The sequence below is a fragment of the Microtus oregoni genome, unplaced genomic scaffold (genome assembly GCF_018167655.1).
Source record: "Microtus oregoni isolate MIOR12 unplaced genomic scaffold, Mior012 000000F_ref0000247, whole genome shotgun sequence".
Classification (NCBI taxonomy): Eukaryota; Metazoa; Chordata; class Mammalia; order Rodentia; family Cricetidae; genus Microtus; species Microtus oregoni.
The window spans coordinates 83,666,614-83,686,667 of NW_024543059.1; the positions used below are offsets into that span (position 1 = coordinate 83,666,614).

The following is a 20,054-nucleotide window of genomic DNA, read 5'->3' on the forward strand; positions in this document are numbered from 1 at the left end:
CCACAGGGCAGGGAACCCTGACTGCTCGTTGGACTGGAGAGGGAGGGGGATAGGAGTGGGGGGAGGGGGAGAAGAGTGGGAGGAGGGGGAGGGAAATGGAAGGCAGGGAGGAGGGGAAACTTTTTTTTCCTTTTCTCAATAAAAAAAAAAGATTTTTAGATTGTGTCCTTAAGCCCAATCTACATTGATTGGCCTCATCTGATTCCACTCCTCCAGTTTGGAAAACACGCAGGTTATAAAATCGCAAAACATTGGACAGATCCTCAGGATGGAGTACTAAAGCCCTTTCCAAATATAGTTCAAACTGCAGCAAGTAGATGTTAGGTTCTTATAGGCCAACTGACTTCTTTTATTTAAGAAACGCACCTTTCTTTGAACACTACAACTTCAAAGGATTTTGACATGTGCCACAGTGAAAACACATTTCACACATTTTTGCATGTTTTGCACATATGCTCATCATACATACACAACTGACATAGAAATTTGACCAGACAACACTTTCTACAACTCTGTGTAAAGCATTTCATTTCGTTTTACTTTTGCATTTAATTTTATTTATTCAAATGTTGATTGCAAGGGCCCGAGAAGTGAATCGGTCATTAAGAGCATATATGACTCTTTCAGAGGACCTTAGCTCATTTCCCAACACCCACATCAGGAAGCTCACAAATGCCAATAACTCCAGCCTCATAGGATCCTACACCTCTGGCTCTATGGTTACTGCACTCGGGAGTACAACTTCATACACAGACACATGCAGATACGCATATTTCAAAATAAATGTTAAAATACATTAAACTTAATTCTATAGCACATACATGATTGGAAAACAATATTTGAAAACCAGTGCCGTAGAATCTGGAATAAAGATATGAGAAACAACTCAATTTGATTGGCATGCCTTAGTTGAGTTCATCTTCCCAAAGGGCACTACTGCCCTTTGTACCTAAATGGAACATCTGTACTACAGCCCCTCGTCGCAAGGCCCAGGGATCACTGCAAAAGGGTTAAGAGCCAGAGGCGGTAGTTAACAACTATGAGGAAACAGTGTCTTCTTGGCACAGTAAGGCGGCTGCATATATGAATTCACAGTGTTGACAAAAGCATGCACAAAACCTCTGCGAGCCAGAGACAGACCAAATTCCAGCATGGAGAGGCTATGTGGCCAAGAAAGCCTACTCCATACAATAGCAAGGAGCTATTGGCAGTTGTAAGCTGCTGGGAGAAGGAGTGTCAGTTTTCTCTAAGAGTTAGACCCTAAGTGGACCCTGATCCAGCGGAAGACCATACCTTTGGGGAGTATTGATCAGCATAAATGGGTTTTGATAGATTAAAATACAAACCATAACAAAACGAAACAATGAAAACAAAACCTCACAAGATTGTCTCGATTGGGGATGAGGGGGAGGGGTGTCGTAACAGTTGGGAGAGGATGAATATGATCAAAATACATTATACAAAATTTGCAAAGAGGTAATAAAATTAAAACAAATTAAAAAGTACTGAAATATGGCCCGAAAAGATGGCTCAGCACACCTATATTGCTTTTTCTGTTTGTTTGTTTGTTTGTTTGAGACAGAATTTTTCTGCATAATAGCCCTAGTTGTCCTGGAACTCGCTTTGTAGACGAGGCTGTCCTGGAACTTACAGAGATCTACCTGCCTCTGCCTTCTGAGTGTTGAGATTAAAAGCGTGTGCCACCACTGCCTGGTGTTATATTGCTTTTGCAGAGGCACTGAGTGGTCTGAATGCCTACATCTGGAGGCTCCCAACCACATCAACTCTAGTTCCTGGGAATCAGACAAACTTTTCAAGATACTTCAGGCACCAACACTCACTTGAATAAATCCACACTTAGATACAAATACACATAATAAGTAAATAAAACATGAAACATCTTTTAAAAAGAAATGTAGAAATATATCATGTATATAACATAATTTCTCTTGATAATTATTCTTCTCTTCTTAGCAACACGTAACTTCTATTTCCAATGCCAGAAAGAGTATTTTGAACAAAATAGAAAGCTTGAATAATGAACTGGAAAAAACATTGACAACATCCTTCTCTGGCAGTCTAGGCATTTGCTGTCAGGTGACCACTCCAAACAATTACTCAGCTTCTCTTAAAAAATCCCAACTCAAATAGTTGTAAAAACTGGCGCTTCAGGGTTCTGAGGAAACCCTCGGGATGATAGTAACCATGTATGGCAACAATTGTTTTTAATCTTGTAAAAATATTCAGCATATTTTGTGTGGCTTTCTACGCTGGACCAGACTTTGAAGTTCTGACAACCATATAGAAGAGAATAGCAAAAGTATTTCGCTGAAATTTGAAACCTGTGTTATTAGCAGTTTTACTAGGCTAGGTTTTGTGTGATGTATGCTGAAGGTACTTTGCCATAGCCCTTGCTTCTACCCTGGAACATCTTATTGCCGGTTTAAGCTGCTTTTCTGGTCCTATTCCTTTTAAACTACAGCAAGTATTTCTTTAAAGGGAAAGACTGTATTGGTTTTGTCCATGTGGAGAAAGGTTATTTTCAAAACAGATTGTATGGTGTGGGTGAATTTAATATAGAACGTATTAGAAATGGGGGACAGGCCCCTTAAAGATGTGAGGGACATTTTGTTGTTTAAAATGAGAGTTCCAATGCCAGCTTAGCTGAGCTTACAGCCCAAGCGAATTTTTATATATGTATTTATAAATCTCAGAAATGGAGTTTTCCTGGAAATGTTAACAGGCCCTGAGGTACAGCTTGTGTTCAATGTATGTATGATAAAGACTGAAACATGAGAGACTCGCTCTAATGCTGCAATTTCAAAGTTTTATTAGACTGAGTTATAGCAAGCGAAAATATTCAGAAATTGCAGCTTAAATGAGAAAACGTGAATGGTGTTACTTATATAAAATACTACCTCAATAGTTCTTCCATTAATTTTTAATGCTCGGCACCCTCTGTGACCTCCTTTATTCTCTTGCTGTCAACATGACAGGCTGGAAAAAAATTGAAACGAGCTGACAGAAAAAGCAGCCCACGTCAAGGCCCAACTGCAGAGTCTCTTGTCTCTTTCTAGGACCCTTGCTAACACAGACGGTGCTATTTCCCATGAGAGTAAGAGTTAAGACCCTGTTTGATGGCTCAGGGGCTGCTTGTCTCTTCCCTCCTTCAGACATGGTGTCCCGAGCATTCAATTATAAGCATAATGTAGCTCTGTGACCCTGTAGTTTTACCCTGGCGCGTGGACGTTGTAGACTTCTTCAGCATAGACAAGGCTTTGGCTGCCAGTACGGACCCTTCCAAAAGTGCACTTTGGCCTGATTCAGCGATGCCTTTCTTGAACAGTGGGGCACCACTGCTTTATGTATATTTACTCCCTTTCTCTATCACCAAGGAAACTAACACCCATATCAAGATAGTCAAGGACCTCGCAGCATTGTCCCTGCAAGGCCAAGTTCATGTTGTCACAGCAACAGAGTGTGGAGGGCAACAAGACCAGAATGCACCTTGGAAGTAAACTTCTCTCTTTTTATCAAATTCAAGTATAAGAGGGTGAGAAAGAATAAGCAATAGTGAGAGGTCAGCCCTGTGTTTCATCAGCTGAAGCTAAACACTGCGCTTTAGTGGTTAGCTCCGAGTTGTGAAAACAGGATGTTTTAAAGATAATGGATAATATTAAGAGTCTAAGAAGGATGCAAACGGCTTTATGACTATCAGAAAGGTTTTATAATTGAGGTACTTTTTTTCTCAAGAGGCCATGCTGTTAGCTTTCACTAATAAGGGACAATGTGGCTGTGATATTGAAAAACTCCAAGGAAAGTGGAGGTCAGGAGAGAAGGGAGTCAACATGGCCATTTTCTGGTCCTCTCTCATTGCACCCAATAGTAACTGTCGCCTCGTAGTTAATTTGTTCCACCACAACAGTTGAGAAAGTGACCAGTAATGAGTTACATCAGAATCTCAGATCACAAAACACAAGACGCTCTTGCCCCCCACCAATGTCTTGACTTCCGCCAATGTCTAATGTAGTAAAATGCAAGGAAAGAGAAATACCAACCTGATACTCCTCCATATGTGGTTCTCTTTCCAAGGCCCACGGCAGGCCAGGGTGTGCCATCGGCTTTCAATCCCATCAGGCCCGAGACAGTGTTGGTGGCTGTAACACCATCTGCACCACCTGTGAGAAACCATGCGAACATTTGTCTTTAGACCTTGAAGAAAGGATGGTTGAAACCCATTCAGGCCCATGCAACTTTAAAATTCCTTCCCCCAAACGTCTGCTTTCATTTGACTGTTCCCGGTAGGCTTAAATGTTAGATTTTTTTTTCTTTTTAAATCTGGGTAGTGGTAGCACGTGCTTTTAATCCCAGCAATACAGAAGCAGAGGCAAGTGGATCTCTGTGAGCTCCAGGCTAGCCTGGTCTACAAAGAGAGTTCTAGTACAGCCAGGGCTACTGAAATAAATCCTGTTTCAACAAAACAACAACAATTTAGATATGTTTTAAAGTTTTAATTACCATGAATCATTAGATGGATATATCAATGTCAAGGTTTTCCAACCAGTGCAAATTTCTGAGTAATTTACAGTGTCTTTGTACATTAAAGTGTTTAAGACATTGGGCTTCATCTTCACAAATGCAAGGGACACAAAAGTAAATTTAGTGCGGATGTAGCTGTATCACAGATGCAAAAGCCGTTACAAACCAGTACACATTGGGGCCCTCAACTTTTGAGTTCTCTGTTAGGACTGTAGATTATTGTTTCATATTTCAAGCTTGCTAAGATGTGTAAACTGTGATTCTGTGTTTCAAAACTAGGTATATGTCGTGCATTGGTAAAACCAGTGGTCCATGTAATATAGTTCTTAAAAAGAACAGGCTTACAGATGTGTGTGGAAAAGATCCGCTTCAGCACGTCTGCACCATTGGGGAAGCATTAGTAACTGGGAAACTAATGTAATGCCAGCTCTTACCTTCCTTCGCTGCTCTTGCGATGCTTACAATATCGGTGACATTTGGGGTCAACTTGGCAAAAAATGGAACCCGAACAGCTTGCCTAACCCAGCGACAGATGTTCCTCACCAGCTCTGGATCCTGTTCAAATAGGTCAGTTAAATATAGAACCTAATTAAAGAGTTGTGATGATAATTTGCCCCCAAACAATATCAAAGCTGGGCATCTGCAAGATGAGTGGAGGGGACCAAAACCTACGTGATACATTTCTCAGACTCGTAAGTGCATTAGGGAGCTAAGGCAGGCATACTTCAGGTGCACTTTGAAGTCATTCTGGAAAGGTTAAAGTCCTTAAGGGAGTCTTTGTAAAATACAATTATGAAGAAGCAAATGCAGGAAAAGTTTCTCATTTTCAGTAAACGATATCAGAAACACAACATAAACACATGGTTCAAAGTTCAGGAAACATAGAATTTTTAGTATCTTCATTGTTGCATGTCTAAAAAAATTTTTTGGACTGGTGAATGGTATCCAATGTGAAATCAGCTGTTTTTACTAGAAGAGACAGATTCTTGTTGGAGTCTATTCAAAAGAAACTCTGAGACCTAATCATTCTTCTGAATGCAGTATGTACTCAGGATAAAATGGGTTCTCAGCCCTGGCTTGCATAGGACATTCACAGTGATGTTAGCTTACTTTCCTAGGTGTTACTAAGATAAGCAAAGTCTTTCCAACACTCCCCTATTTGAAAAATAGGTCAAAATGAAAGAAATCAAAAATTCCCTTTTTAAAAGCAAGAAATATTCTCATTTTTAATTTTTTTCCTATGCCTGTTTCCTGCGACTTCTGAAGCTTTTATTTTCTCATGGGACAAGTATCATTTAGAGGAAGACACCCATCCTCCCCATTAAGCAACTTTTCTGTTACAATGTCCTTGATTTAAATACATACAATAGCTTTATTATTATTACTATGTTGAGTGAAAAATTTAATCTGATTAGTGCTGATAATTTGCTTTGAAATGTGATTTAAAAATGCAAAAGTAATTAATTATCAAACTAGTTAATTTTATCTTAACTAGTTAAATTTTTTGATAAAAGGAAAACCAAAAAATACATAAACATATATATATATATATTAATCAGCAAATATTTCATTTGTAATTAGTGTTTTGTGTGAAAAAAAAGGTTGTTTTTGGTATTTTAATCTTTTGGGTTTGTCTAAGACAAAATTTCTAATGTTACAACCTTTAAAGAACCTTTTCACTTGATTTTAGCAAGCTTTGATTTGCCACCCCATACTTTCCTCTCTGAAAGTTATCTGTTTCTAGGCGGAGATACTGCAGTGAGGTCATTTCTGTTGATTGTTATTTCACTTGAACCAAACTCAAGACTTTCAACAAGAAATCTTTGGCTTGGCTTGTTCACTTTTCAGAACAGTAATTTCTTCATTAAACATAAATATTAAAAAGCACTATATGGAATGCTCTGTGGGGCATACGGTGCATTATGAATAGTAAAATCGGGAGACTTAGCTGTACAAATTCTAACTCATGAAAATGGAGATATGCCCTGGCCCATGCAATGTTCATGAAATATTTATGGCGACTGCATTGGTATTGTGATGGCAGTGCATCCCTGAGACTTTCATTTCTAAGTTATGAATTTCCATGGGACTTAGCTTAGAAATGACAGTAACTCCAGATGATATGAATTGCATGTCCTCTGTGAAAGTGCTCTTTCAAGTAGAATTGGACAATAATTTAAAGATCACTTGAATAGCCTACTATATAGAAGGTAGCCTGGTATGAATTACAAAAATATATTTTAAACTGTATTCAGTTCCAATAGCATAAACACTAATAACTTGTTAGAACTTCTATGTGACTTTTAATACTATTGACCACCATGTATTTATAATTTACTTTGAATATTGTCAGAGATTGTTCTTGTGTTTTGTTTCATTTAAAGTAGATTACTTTAAGTATTTGGTATTCCTTTCTTAGGAATTTGAAATTTGTTTGGAGATTTTTAGTTTCCTAAAGACATACAGTTCATTTATAAGTGAATAATTGTACTTGTTTTTGAGATAACATGATTTGAGCTTCCTATAGTTCTGTGAGATAGATGTATGCAAACACATCTCTTCTAATCTTCAGGTCTCAAGCAAGTCAGCTAGGAGTAAACACCATAGCTAGCTAAAATTGAAAACGAGTGCTTGAGAATTTTAGAAACAATTTCTGGCCAACATTATTGTGTAAATATTCTAATACAGACGATATGTAACTGTCAATACTTCCTTCATATCTTCACAATTCTGATATGAAATTTTGTTCTGAATACTATGTCTTTTTCTGTGCCTTGATCTTCCCTTTTTTTCTGGTAGCTTTTTTGAAAGCTTTGCTTTTCTTAATAAATCATGTTTTCAAGTTTTATCTACATATTTTCTAATTATTTTTTCTCCAAGATCTTAAAAATAGAAACAGTTGCCATTTTCTGCTACAGAGAACAAAATAGCTAAAAGGACCAAACCCAATAAAAATAAAGCAAAAAAAGGCCAACAGTTTCTGGGAACCCAAAGTACAAGTGCTGTGGAAATAAAGAAAGAATGAACTAAAAACTTGGTATAATACCTACTACCAAAATTGTCTTGGGCTGTCTTATACCCTTCAGAAGCTATTTACCTTGACTATTGTATTTGACCTAACGTTCTTTAGTGAGCTAAACATCTCACTAAACTGAGCAGGCCTCTAGCCTTAGCCAACCCCAAGGCTAAAAGGGCTGTAAGATAACATCTGAAACTCCTTCTGTTGCTACAGCTCCCTTAGGGACCACTTCCATGGATTCCTTGAATGGATGTGTTTGTGACATTATCCTTTGGCTATAAAAGGTCATGTTCCCGCTTTTAACATGAATCCATGTTTCTGGGCTTTAGCAACATCTGTTTGCCTCAGGATAAATTCTTCCTTATTTCTTAAAACAAGGAACTTGGCATATTTTTAAGTTAGTTCTTTTTTTATTGATTTTTATTGAGCTCTACATTTTTCTCTGCTCCCCTCCCTGCCTCTCTCCTCCCCTTCAACCCTCCCCCAAGGTCCCCATGCTCTCAATTTACTCAGGAGATCTTGTCTTTCTCTACTCCGCATGTCTCTCTGTATGTATGTATGTATGTCTCTCTTAGTGTCTTCATTGTTGTCTAAATTCTCTGGGATTGAGATTTATGAGCTGGTTTTCTTTGTTTTATGTTTTAAAACCACTTATGAGTGAATACATGTGATAATTGTCTTTCTGTGTCTGGGTTACCTCACTCAAAATGATATTTTCTAGCTCCATCCATTTTCCTGAAAAATTCAAGTCACTTCTTTTTATATCTATTAAAATCTAAGTTTGGGTCAGAGAAGATGTATCAACAGTCAAAAGTATTTGCTATACTTGCAGAAGAGTCCAGTTCAGTTCCCAGTGACACTATTGGGCAGCTCCAAACTACCTGTGCCTCCAGCTCCAGTAAATTAACACACACACACACACACACACACACACACACACACACAGACACACACAAAGAATATTAGTAATAAAAATTAGGCTATTACTGTGTTTAAGAACAGCTGGGCATACTTCATGATAAATGGTATTCTAGAAGCATGGAGTCTAAAAATAATGTTCTCCAAATCAGAATTTATTCTGAAGAAAATGTGCAGTTGCTTTAAAAATAAAACAATAGCTTACCGCATCTTTCGCCGAATCTAATAAACACAAAAATCTGGTGGAAGTAGGAATCTTGTACTGATTTTTCTATAGATAGCATCAATGCCAGTCCCTAATCTTAACTTCCAAGCTTGTTTTCAGGAGAACCTGGTATGTCTGCATGTATATGTGTGTATATGGAATGTATATTAATGCGTGTTAACTCTTTTGTTATTTATATGAGCACCTGAAACATGCTCTAAGCCACATCACATTTCCCTGTGGCAGACATGTAAGTGACATCAGCAGCAGAAAGGCACCGATGACGTAAAGGAATGATTGGCAGGCCTGGGGAGTTGATGATGCTTTTAAGGGTACCACATGGCCCAAAAGTTCTGGGGCACAGCTATGAAGCACTATAAAGAGGTCAAGAGCAGCCTAGAAACAAATTTGGCCCATTTGACAATTTTCATGGAAGCCACAGACAGTAAAGCATGCATGCAATCCAACACTTCGGAGGCTTGAGGCAGGAATGACTGCAATGAATTTCAGGACTGCTTTGGACTGTTCTGTAAGTATCAGGCCCATGAGGGGCTACATAGAGAAATTATGTCTCAGTGACAAGAAGGAAAGCAGCAAAGGACGAAGGGAAGGAGGGAGTGAAGTGTACATGGAGAGCATCCTCGTATCTGCATCTGCACACGGCGACTCTTCTCTTGGATAATGTCCTGCAAACCCCATGGAATGACCCAGCACAAACTAGAAGATCCAGTACATAACCTACACCTCTCACGGCTTTCACTGTGTGACCATGAGTGTGAAGCTTGGTTTCTGAATTAAGCCATTAAATTCTAATTCTAGTAACACCTGCCCTTCCACTTCCCAGGCCCTTCGATACCTTCTCTGCTGTCCAGCAGGCACTGGCTGCAGAATTCAGTGGTGTGACCCCTCCCCAACCTTATCCCCTTAAAAAGAAAAGCATCCCAGAGTGAGGCCATGCGCACTTCTTGAGAAACTAAACTCCAAGTGAAGTTTTTGACTTGAAGAAACATTTCTCTCCAATTTACCTGGTAATTTTCAGTCTGTACAATTCTTTTCAAAATGGATTTCTTAGGAGATGGCATTTCAATGAATTCACTGAAAAATGTTACCAGTTATAAAATGTTTTCCACTAAGAAACTCCTAAGTCTTAATTCACATGACATGACAAGAGCCGGATAGGGTTTTTATTACGTCTCATTCTGATGGAGAGAACTGGGGCCCGGAAGATCAATCTGAGTGCCTATTTCATCTTCTTAATTTTCTTTCCCATTATCATGTTCTAAACCATCATCTCCTTTAGCAAAATTGCTCCCTGAAGTGAGATTCAGCCATCCCCTGTAAACTGGAACTATAAAAGGATCCAGCTTCATTTATACCTTGGAGACCAGATGTAAGTATAAGGTAATAGGAAAAGAAGACAAATTTATCTTTCTGTGTCAATAAACTAGGGCAGAGTTCACTGAGGTAAAAGTACTAGTTACTGCAAAGGCCGTGTGTTGGCATGGAGATGGTTTAAATGGACTTATGTCTTATCACACGTGTTTCTTGAATTTTTTTTCTTACTTAAGGATTTGAGTGGCAAAATTATTTTGGGAAACATCTTGGTAGTTTGCTTTTGAAGCAGCCATAATCCTAGTAACTATTCAGAAATTCCATTCAACCATATATTCAAAATATACGGTGACTCTGTTTCAAACAAGGATTTTTCATTTGAATGATTCTAGTAACTTTTTCAAAGTAGCCCCGATATCAGTCCATTTGTATGTGAGTTAATAAATATACAGTGCACATCTATCTAATAAGAGTAATCAGAGGGAAACAGAAACAAACCAGGGAATCATGCCTCAATTTAGTACTCATTAAAAATATACTTTGTATGAAGGAAGTGAAGGAGATTACATGCTACACATGAGTCCATTTATATGAAATTCTACAAAAAGAAAAACTGTAGCAGTGGTAAGCAGAGCATTGGGTGCTGGACTCAAGACTGCACCAGAGGAAGGAAGAATAGCTGGGGGCAGAACAGAGCAATATTTGAGTGTGCTAGAAACACCCTTTGCAGTGATATAGGCATTGGCCAAAATATAGCAAACTCTATAGTTTACTGTGCTCAGTGAATCATGGGTATACTGTGCTGTCACACCCTCATCTGAATGTTAAAATAATTAAGGGGACTCACATATGAAAACACAGATTGTGGAAGACTTCTGGGTAATCTATTCTTTTGGCAAGTATTTGTTGACCATGTGTCAATGAAGTTGACTTATCTTGGGTACCAAAATGAATAAAAGCCAGGAAGACACAGAAACACAATCCAAGTGATAAAATAGAGGATGGGTAGAAAATGTCAATAAAGTTATCATCATAGTACTTTGTCATTTCAGAGTATTTCAGAATATGAAGATCAGTACCTGGTACACAGTAGCAATTCATGAAAGGATGTCTTAATGATAGACTTTGCACTGACAAAATCAACAGTGACTTTTTTTCTCTCTTTTTAAAAATTATAATAATAAAAATATTTTGGTTGAGGATAACTATCTTAAACTCTATATATTACATTTGACAAAAGAGGTTTAGGATATATAGATATAATCCTTATTCTTAAAAAGTGATAGTGTTTTATAAGATGGAGATAACAAAAACATACTGTATGAATAAAATATAACACATGAAAACAAGGAGTACATGTGTGTATATGTGCATATGTATATATTTTAGGCTAGTGGTTGAATGCAGAACATTGAACTTGCTAGGCAAAGGCTTTACCACAGAATTACATCTATCACTTTATGTGTGTGTTTTTCAGAGATTCCCTATGCCTAAGGCAGTATAAAATGTCATAGAGCCATTTGTGTGTTTTTTCTTTAGACACACAGCTTTCTCTACTCTATTTCCTAAAACCCTTTTTATTTCCCTGCCCCTACCTCTCAGAATGTCCTTCTCTTATGCCTGATTAACATCTCTCATGGAAGCTTTGTGGGACAAAGTAGCCCACACTCCTCAGCCCAGAATCAATTAGTAAATGACTATCTCTAGAGTGTGCCCCTATGTTACTCTTGACTGCATTTGTCAGCATGGTTATAATGGTTAATTCTTTGTATCACCTCTTTCTGTCTACCAGCCTATGAATCCTTTTAGGGTTGTGTATTCCTCCTCATCTAATATGTAAACAAAGAGTCTGAGACACTACAGAATCTCCTTAAATTTTGTGTTCATTGACAAAAATAAAGGCTACCTTGTTGTGTGTCAGTATTATAGTCAAGGGTTCAAAAAAATCTGCTTTTCTATGGAACCAAAACAAGCTATAGAAATATATGTGTGTATGTATGTATGTATGTATATAGATATATATAGTGAGATTATTTGTGAGCTATTATTTATAGACTATTTATATTGGTATAGATTCTTGTATAGTGATACAAATTCAAATCATATTGTTACATTGACTATGCTCCTATTTCTGTTTATAATATTTGTGCACCTATGAAAAGTTACTTTGTTATATTGTATGCATGCATGTTTCTACATCTGCTTAAGGTATTTTGTATATTGATGCAATTTTAGGATATATTTATAATATTGCACTATACATTTCTATCTCTGATCAAGATACTTATATATTCTTTACTTTTGGAGGTCATTGTCCTCATTTGCTTCACATTTGTTTAAAGAGTGTTTAATATTTTAATATGAAGCCTTAATCTTTAAGCTATATGGGTATTAAGAATTATAGGTCAATAGTCATCTGTGTTTGTCATAGTTAGACTAATCAGGTTCTTTAAATGCATAGAGATTGCATTCCACATAGATAGGTAATCATCAAACACTTCAAGGTACTGTAGAATATGACATTTAAATAACTTAGAATTCTCTTGACATGAGACATGATTGCTCCTAGCAACACCGATATATTCCCCAGAGAATGTTGGGCACCAAAGACTTGGAGCTTGTTTTCTTCTTGACAAACCTGTTCTTTGGGCAAAGTCAACCACTAACAAAATGTACTGTGACTAGACAATCAGGATACAAGAAAAAAGACTGCTAAATATTACCAAGACAGGGTAAAAAAAAATTTTCAAACTTTCCTGCCTCCGAAAATGGTCTGTCAGATAGGCATTAGACAAAGTTGGTTGTCCCAAAGTGGCAAATGAGACTTTTGGTGATTGCCCTGGTAGCTGGTTGTCTCTGTCAATTCTTAGACCTTTTGCAAGTTCCTTGATTGCACTCGTCCTATTTACTCAAGTAATATTATGTCCCTTCTCAGGTCTTTGATGGGGTTGAAGACTGGATAGTCATAGTTAATTTCCTCTTATGACATAGCCAAGCGGTTTTTAATATAAGACTTAGACTCTTTAGGATAAGGTAATTATTGAAATATTTAGGGGCTGGAGAGATGGCTCAGTGGTTAAGAGCATTGCCTGCTCTTCCAAAGGTCCTGAGTTCAATTCCCAGCAACCACATGGTGGCTCACAACCATCTGTAAAGACGTCTGGCGCCCTCATCTGGCCTTCAGGCATACAGACAGAATATTGTATACATAATAAATAAATATTTTAAAAAAAAAGAAATATTTAACATATGTTTCTTGTTTGATGTCGTTCATGCTGGTTGCAATTATAATTTTTATGCATGTTTTTGCCTCTTTTTTTCCCTGGACAATACTTGATATTTGTTCTTATTGTATATTTGTGAGTTTGGCTTAGAACTCTCTTATTTAGACAAAAGGGGTAGGTGATGTGAGAACTCCTTCAGCCAATACCTTTAAGATAGTAGCCTACTCTGGGTGTGGTACTATAAATGCAGATGAAAAGTATGCATGTACCTCTTGGCTGCTGAATTTGTTTCCAGTTCCCAGTGCATGCAGAGGACTGTGGATCGCTAACCTTTCTGTGAGTTTATTCCCAAATAATAAACCTTTGCTCCATTCTGGGCTATTGTGGAACTCTCTTTTATTCCAACAAATATATGTACACGCACACACACACACACACACACACACACACACACACACACACACTTGATCTACAAGAAGATTTGTGGAAATCCTTCTGCAGCTATCCCTCAGTCAGTGAAACTACATGGAGGTCTCTTGACCCAATGGCAGCCTGAAACTCTACGGAATTCCTCAGGCTGCCCACAGCCCTTTCTGTCTGAATCTTTCTGGTACTGCATCACCAGGGTTTCAACCCTGACCCTACCTTATCCATTAGACCTTGGCACCTGGAAATCTGGTGGAGAAGGCAGAGACTGTTTATGGTCAGGAAAGCAGGAGGAAGGTTTCTCTGTCTTTAAATACTGTCCTTGTGACTATGACTTATTGCTGCTTGTTCTTACTTGTCCCTATTGTTGCACTGCTCTGACATTCTTGGTGTGGATGCTTTCCACTGCGAATCTATCTCAGAAGCTTTCAATTTTCCTCATAGGGTAAGAATCAGCAAGCACTACATCTCTGTCTCCCACTCCTGATTGCCTGGGGCTCTTTGTGTGCTATTTTCATCCTCTGCCATGACCTCCAGGTATTCTCACTCACTTTTCACAAGCTCATTTCTTCTTTACTCCCAAATGACAGTGCTAATGGTTCTGAGGCTGGAGAAGGTGTACTTGTTCAAAACACCTGCCTCTGAACATCTGGGGACCACAGTTAGATGCACTACACTTTATCGGACTGGCCCTTATGGTGTTATTCCTATCATCAACTTATTGTGTAATACCTTAACTTGATTGCAAATACCCCACTGTGAATTTAAAGAAAAAAAAAACGTTGGGATTAGACTCTGAACATGATGTGGGGCATATCAATTTCAAGATCTATCTTTTTCATTGTTAACTAGTCATCAAAAATGATGAGCACCTATGCTAAGTTACAAAGAAGGATATAAAAAGACTAGAAAATTCCAGCGTTTCAGGCAGCTTTAAAAGATGTAGTTACTACTCACATCCTTCTCCAAGAACAGACTGATTCTGCTACGTGTGTGTGAGCTGATGGTCTCTCATGGCTCACTCCCCCACCTCGATCTGGAATTCGAGCTGAGGTCACGTTCCTCTAAGGGAGTTCCCAGGCAATGGTAAGAGAATCGTGTCATAAACTACTTTATTAGTGTCCAGTGACCAACTCTTTTAATAGGATATCATTGGCCTGATGCATTTTCTGTACTGGGACCGCAAAATACTCTGTCAAATCTTGAACCTCAGATAATTTCCCACAAACCTGACACAAAAATAATTCAACTTCTTCCTCTGTACTTCCACCAGTCCTAGTTACCAAAATTTTCCTTTCCTCCTTACTCCATCTTTGGACCAAATCCTGAGGATTCCATTGCTAGTGTTGCCTACCATACTGTTTTCTATACTCTGCTTATTAGCGAGGTGGCCCAAAGTAATCTCATGAAAACAATACATATAGAAACAAGCAATGCACAGTGTCTCCTAACAGTGCCAGTAGGTGTTCAAAGTCGTGGACCAGCTGAGCTCAACTGAACTCCCAGAAAGCACCCTAATCACCACATAGAACATATTAAAAAGATATCAATGGGTAATAACAGGCAGGCAGCTCCTTGCACCACCATGTACAGATTCATTTTGGATAAAAGCAAGTCAGTAAAAAGGATAAAAAGGAGTTCTTGTTCTCTGTGGACCTCAGGCAGCTGGAAATCTGTTTCCTTAATGAAAAGCATCAATGTAAACAGTAGAACAATTGATATCTTACACATCTATTTGTCTATTCACCCAGCTTAAGTTTTCCTAGGCTGGAGTTAGAAAACAACCACAGGCATTAAGCCTCAGTATTTTTATAATTCCATATTGGTGTGAATGATTAACTAGCCCAGGGAGGAGGCCAGTGTAACACACAGCACTGTGCCCTGGAGCACCCACTATGCTGATAGATGCATTTAGGAAGAAGATGGTCTAGGGAAGCCATGCTTCTGTCCTGGGAACTTGATGAAATTCAAGCAAGAAGGAATTACTGCTGAGGCAATTTGAAATAACATAGCAGAGCAAACTTCAATCCCTTGACAATGGATGGTTTCAGCTAAGGAGAACTCATCCATAACGAGCCGAATGCAATTCACAAGGAATTTCTTCCCTCTGTTGCAGTAAGGACAGGAAAGAAATATCTAAATGGTTTTGGTTTGTTTGTTTAGCCAGCTCTTTGGACTGATTTCTTTCTCTGAGTTAAAATTAGATACCCGAAGTGAAATACATGGCAGGAGAGGTTTTAAAAGTGGCGTTTTGTAAGTGTGGAATTTATAAGTTCTTCACATAAAAGTTGTAGATACTATATTATACTCAAAATCAAAAAGAGTCTCGAATCTATTGGCTTATTTATGCATATTTGGGCAGCAGATTTTAAGAGTACATACCTTGAGGTTTGTGTCTTAGTCTTATCATTCTTGCTAAGATAAAATGCCCTGACCAAAAAGAAAACCATAACAGAACAAGGGTTTACTGTAGTACACAATTTCAGGATACAGCCTATCACAGCACAACAGTCAAGACAGCAGCGACCTAAAATAGCTAGTCATGTCACAGTCATAGTCAAGAATAGAGAGAAATGAAAGCAGACCGAGTAGTCAGGTAGCTTTCTCTACTCTCAGAATATTCTTACTGGATCCTATAAGATTCTTATAGAATCCAAGGTCCTCTTCCTAGCGAGGGATGTTAATCACAGTGGACTGAGTCTTCATACTTGAGCTAGCCTAGTTAAGTAAAGTCTATCATAGCCATGTTCACAAGCCAATATGACCCAGATGCCTCCTCATTGAATTTCTCTTCTCAGGTGGTTCTAGATTTGGGCAAGCTGACAATTTAAACTAGCAATTGTGTGTGTGTGTGTGTGTGTGTGTGTGTGTGTGTGTGTGTTAGTTAAAGATAAAAAATGCTCTGTTTTTAAATCCATGCAGATGACAAGAGAAAAAAAGGTGACCAAATCATCCCATGTTGAGTTTACTACAACATCTGGAGAAGTAGATGAATGTGATAGAAAGCTCTGGAGCAAGAAAGAAACACTGATCTGCCTGTCATCTTAAAGGATATGTAGCAGCTCTGGAGCCTTGAGTTTGGTTCCATGTTCCTTTCAAATGGACGTCTGTTTCTTTAAGGAACAGTAACCATGATGCTGGGGCTGGAGAAATGGCTCAGTGGGAAAGAGTATACTGTTACTACTATTATTACTGTAGCAGTAATAGCAACTCCAGAGGTTGAATCCCAGCACCTGCATTAAAAGGACAGGTGTGATCGCATTGATCTGTAACCCAGCACTGTGTGGTCAGAGACAAGAGGGTCACTGGAGAAAGCCCACCCCCTGTTTTAGTGAGAAACTACAAAGAACAAAGCATGCCTATGGACATGTGTAGTCCCAGAGCTTCTGGGGACAGGGACGGGAGTACAGATAGCTGAAGCTTGCTGGCTGCCAGTCTAGCTACAGTTTTAATGAGATGCCCTATTTTGGAGAAATAAGGTAAAGTGTGATAGAGAAGGATATCTTCTTTTGTCTTCTATGCATGTACCTGCACAAACATGTGGACATATACCATACACACACCACATTCACACAAGGCATACCCCAACACAAAATAATGTATCAAAAAGTAATCCATGATACTACTGAACATGCTTGCCATTCCTGAGTGCCCTCATACTATGTGCGCATCCACTCAGTTGCTCCCCATTTCCACACTGCCTATTTGGTTCTGCAATTTATGTTATTTGCCTTTTGAAAATATTTGTATGTTGGGATCTGTGTTTATTAATAAAATCAACTGAAGATCAGATTAATCACCAGGCTTTAGATTTTAGGCTTTTGTCCAATCCAATGACACATTACTATTTCATTTTGTGGAGATTCCCACTGACGGCATGCAAATGAGACACAAAACACTCATGTAAGTCATTACCAACATAGGGTGACATGTTTTTATGGAGCTGGAGATAAAACCTACGGTATGACATATGTTACTACTGGGATGTATTCCCAGCCCTCTTTTTTTTAAAAAAAAAAACCTTTTCCTTTTGAGACAGGGTCACACTAAATGGCCCAAATTGGCCCTGGCCTTGTGATTGCAGCTTCTTAAGTAGCAGGGATTATAAATCTATAACAACAGATGCAACTAAAGCAGTTATTTTCTCCACTTTCCTGTAATGGAAAACAAGTTCAATCTAAGCTTAGACTAGTGCATATTCAACTGAAACCATTTATTCTGCCACCAGAAATGCTGTAAGCATTCATGAGGTGGCATGCAGGGGACTGCGTACTAAGGCATATAGAATGACACAGAGATGGACCACAGCCTGCTGAGAGCAGGGGGATTCTTGGCATGGTTCTCTAAACTCCTGTGGTTTCTGTCTTCTCCATTTCTGTAAGACATCTTCTAGTCAGAATGAGGTCTTGTGGTTAGGGGTTTCTATGGGGACTTAGCTACTATCTAGTATGAAAAGGTATGATTATTATTTTATGTTTATAAAAAGCTGCTGTCTTCTGATTTAATCTCTATCTGACTGTTTGGCTTGGAATATAGTATCTGACACAAAGAATAATGACCAAGGCTGTAAACAGAGATTGCATGATTTCCAGGCCACACAGACTAGAGTCACCAGCCAGAAGCAGAGGAAGCAAGATGAGAATGCCTCACTGATAAAAGGTACCAAGCCACATGGCTAAACATAGGAAAGAATTATGGGTTAATTTAAATTGTAAGAGCTAGTTAATAATAAACCTAAGCTAATAGGTCTAACAGTTTATAATTAATATAAGCCCCTGTGTGTTTCTTCGGGACAGAATGGCTGTGGACCAGGTGGTATAGGAACTCCATCTACACAGGGTATTCACAACATATGTTTTGTGGTGCTTTTGTGCCAGATATGTCTTTGACCACTTTTCCTCTGAAAGGGTTGAGAAGGCATCAGAGTGAGGCATCAATTTGTCTTAAAACAACAACAATCCCTTAGACCTGAAATATGATTTCACTTATGGCAGTGAAAATTTACTACAATCAGTATAATATCCAAGTGGCCTGGGGGATTTCAATGTATCTCTATTTCTCTGTAAGTCCTTTAGCATTTGAGCATGTTAAAATGAGCAAGCCCTTATGCACTTCAAAAGACCTTTGAAGAAAGAAAGGATGTGTACAGGCAAAATCAGGGAAACTTGGTTTAAAATGTATTAAGAATAACTATGATTTCTTAAAAGATAGATACATAGACAGAGGATGGTAATATAACCTATAAGGGAAAATACCTTGAGGCACTAAAATTAAATGAAAATACAATCTCCTCTTCACTTTGAATACCTGTGTGATTACCAATTCAACAAGGATCTTTCATTTATCCCAACTCAACTTTACGGAAGTGCCTGAAGCCTGCATTGTTGATAAGACACTTGATGAAGCTTGCATATGGGAAAAAAATCTTCACACTGCAGAATAATATTAGTACTAAAGCAGATGCACATTTGCTTCTGTAGCATTCAACAAATGGAAAGTACCCAGAAATGGTTGTTTTCAGATAGTTTAAAACTTTGCATTTTTTTTTTATTTCAAATGGATCACTGTGGATTAAAGGCATGTGCCACTACTCCTGGCTGTATGCATGCAGTCTTTTAATACTGATGTTTTGGTATAGGAAATAAATAAAAAACAACCCAAAACAAATTGCTTTATTTGAAGTGTACAGAATAAATGGAAGCTGTCTAAGCAGTTAGATAATCATTTTTTTTTTTTTTTTTAGTTTTTCGAGACAGGGTTTCTCTGTGGTTTTGGAGCCTGTCCTGGAACTAGCTCTTGTAGACCAGGCTGGTCTCGAACTCACAGAGATCCGCCTGCCTCTGCCTCCCGAGTGCTGGGATTAATGGCGTGCGCCACCACCGCCCGGCTTTGTTTACTTCTACAATGAGCCTGTGTGTGTGTGAGAGTGACACAGAGAGAGAGAGACAGAGAAAGAGAGACAGACAGACACACACACACACACACACACACACACAGAGAGAGAGAGAGAGAGAGAGAGAGAGAGAGAGAGAGAGAAAGAGAGATCAAGGTATTCAGGAAAGGCAAAAATGAAAATGATTATAGACCGGGGATCTCCATATGGCACAAGCTTTAATAAGGCGTGTGAAACAACACATGAATAAGGACACAAATGGAGGCCTTGTACAAAACATGGGAATACTTATCAAGATGAGAAGTGGAAGGGTCTAGTATTTAGGAAGGGATTATGGAGGAATAGGCATTGCCACTTGGTTCTACCAGAATTAGAGTCATTCTCCAAAGCAGTATTCTCTTAATTCTTTGGAGAATAAAACATGGGAGGTCACATGATCAGGTCCACATTCTACAAACCTAGCTCCCATTTATGTCTGTGCAGTATGAAGAATGAAGT

The 20,054-nt window shown here is 38.5% G+C and overlaps 1 protein-coding gene across 1 annotated transcript in view; it reads right to left on the bottom strand.

Annotated features, from left to right (window-relative positions):
- The window catches only part of Dpyd (dihydropyrimidine dehydrogenase), a 755,789-nt gene that overhangs the window by 201,935 nt on the left and 533,800 nt on the right, over positions 1-20,054 (bottom strand). The window contains exons 17-18 of the mRNA XM_041647856.1: positions 4,974-5,094; positions 4,059-4,178 (exon numbers count right to left, since the gene is read on the bottom strand). Of these exons, the coding sequence (XP_041503790.1) occupies positions 4,059-4,178; positions 4,974-5,094 (241 nt within the window). The remainder of the gene's footprint in view (positions 1-4,058; positions 4,179-4,973; positions 5,095-20,054) is intronic.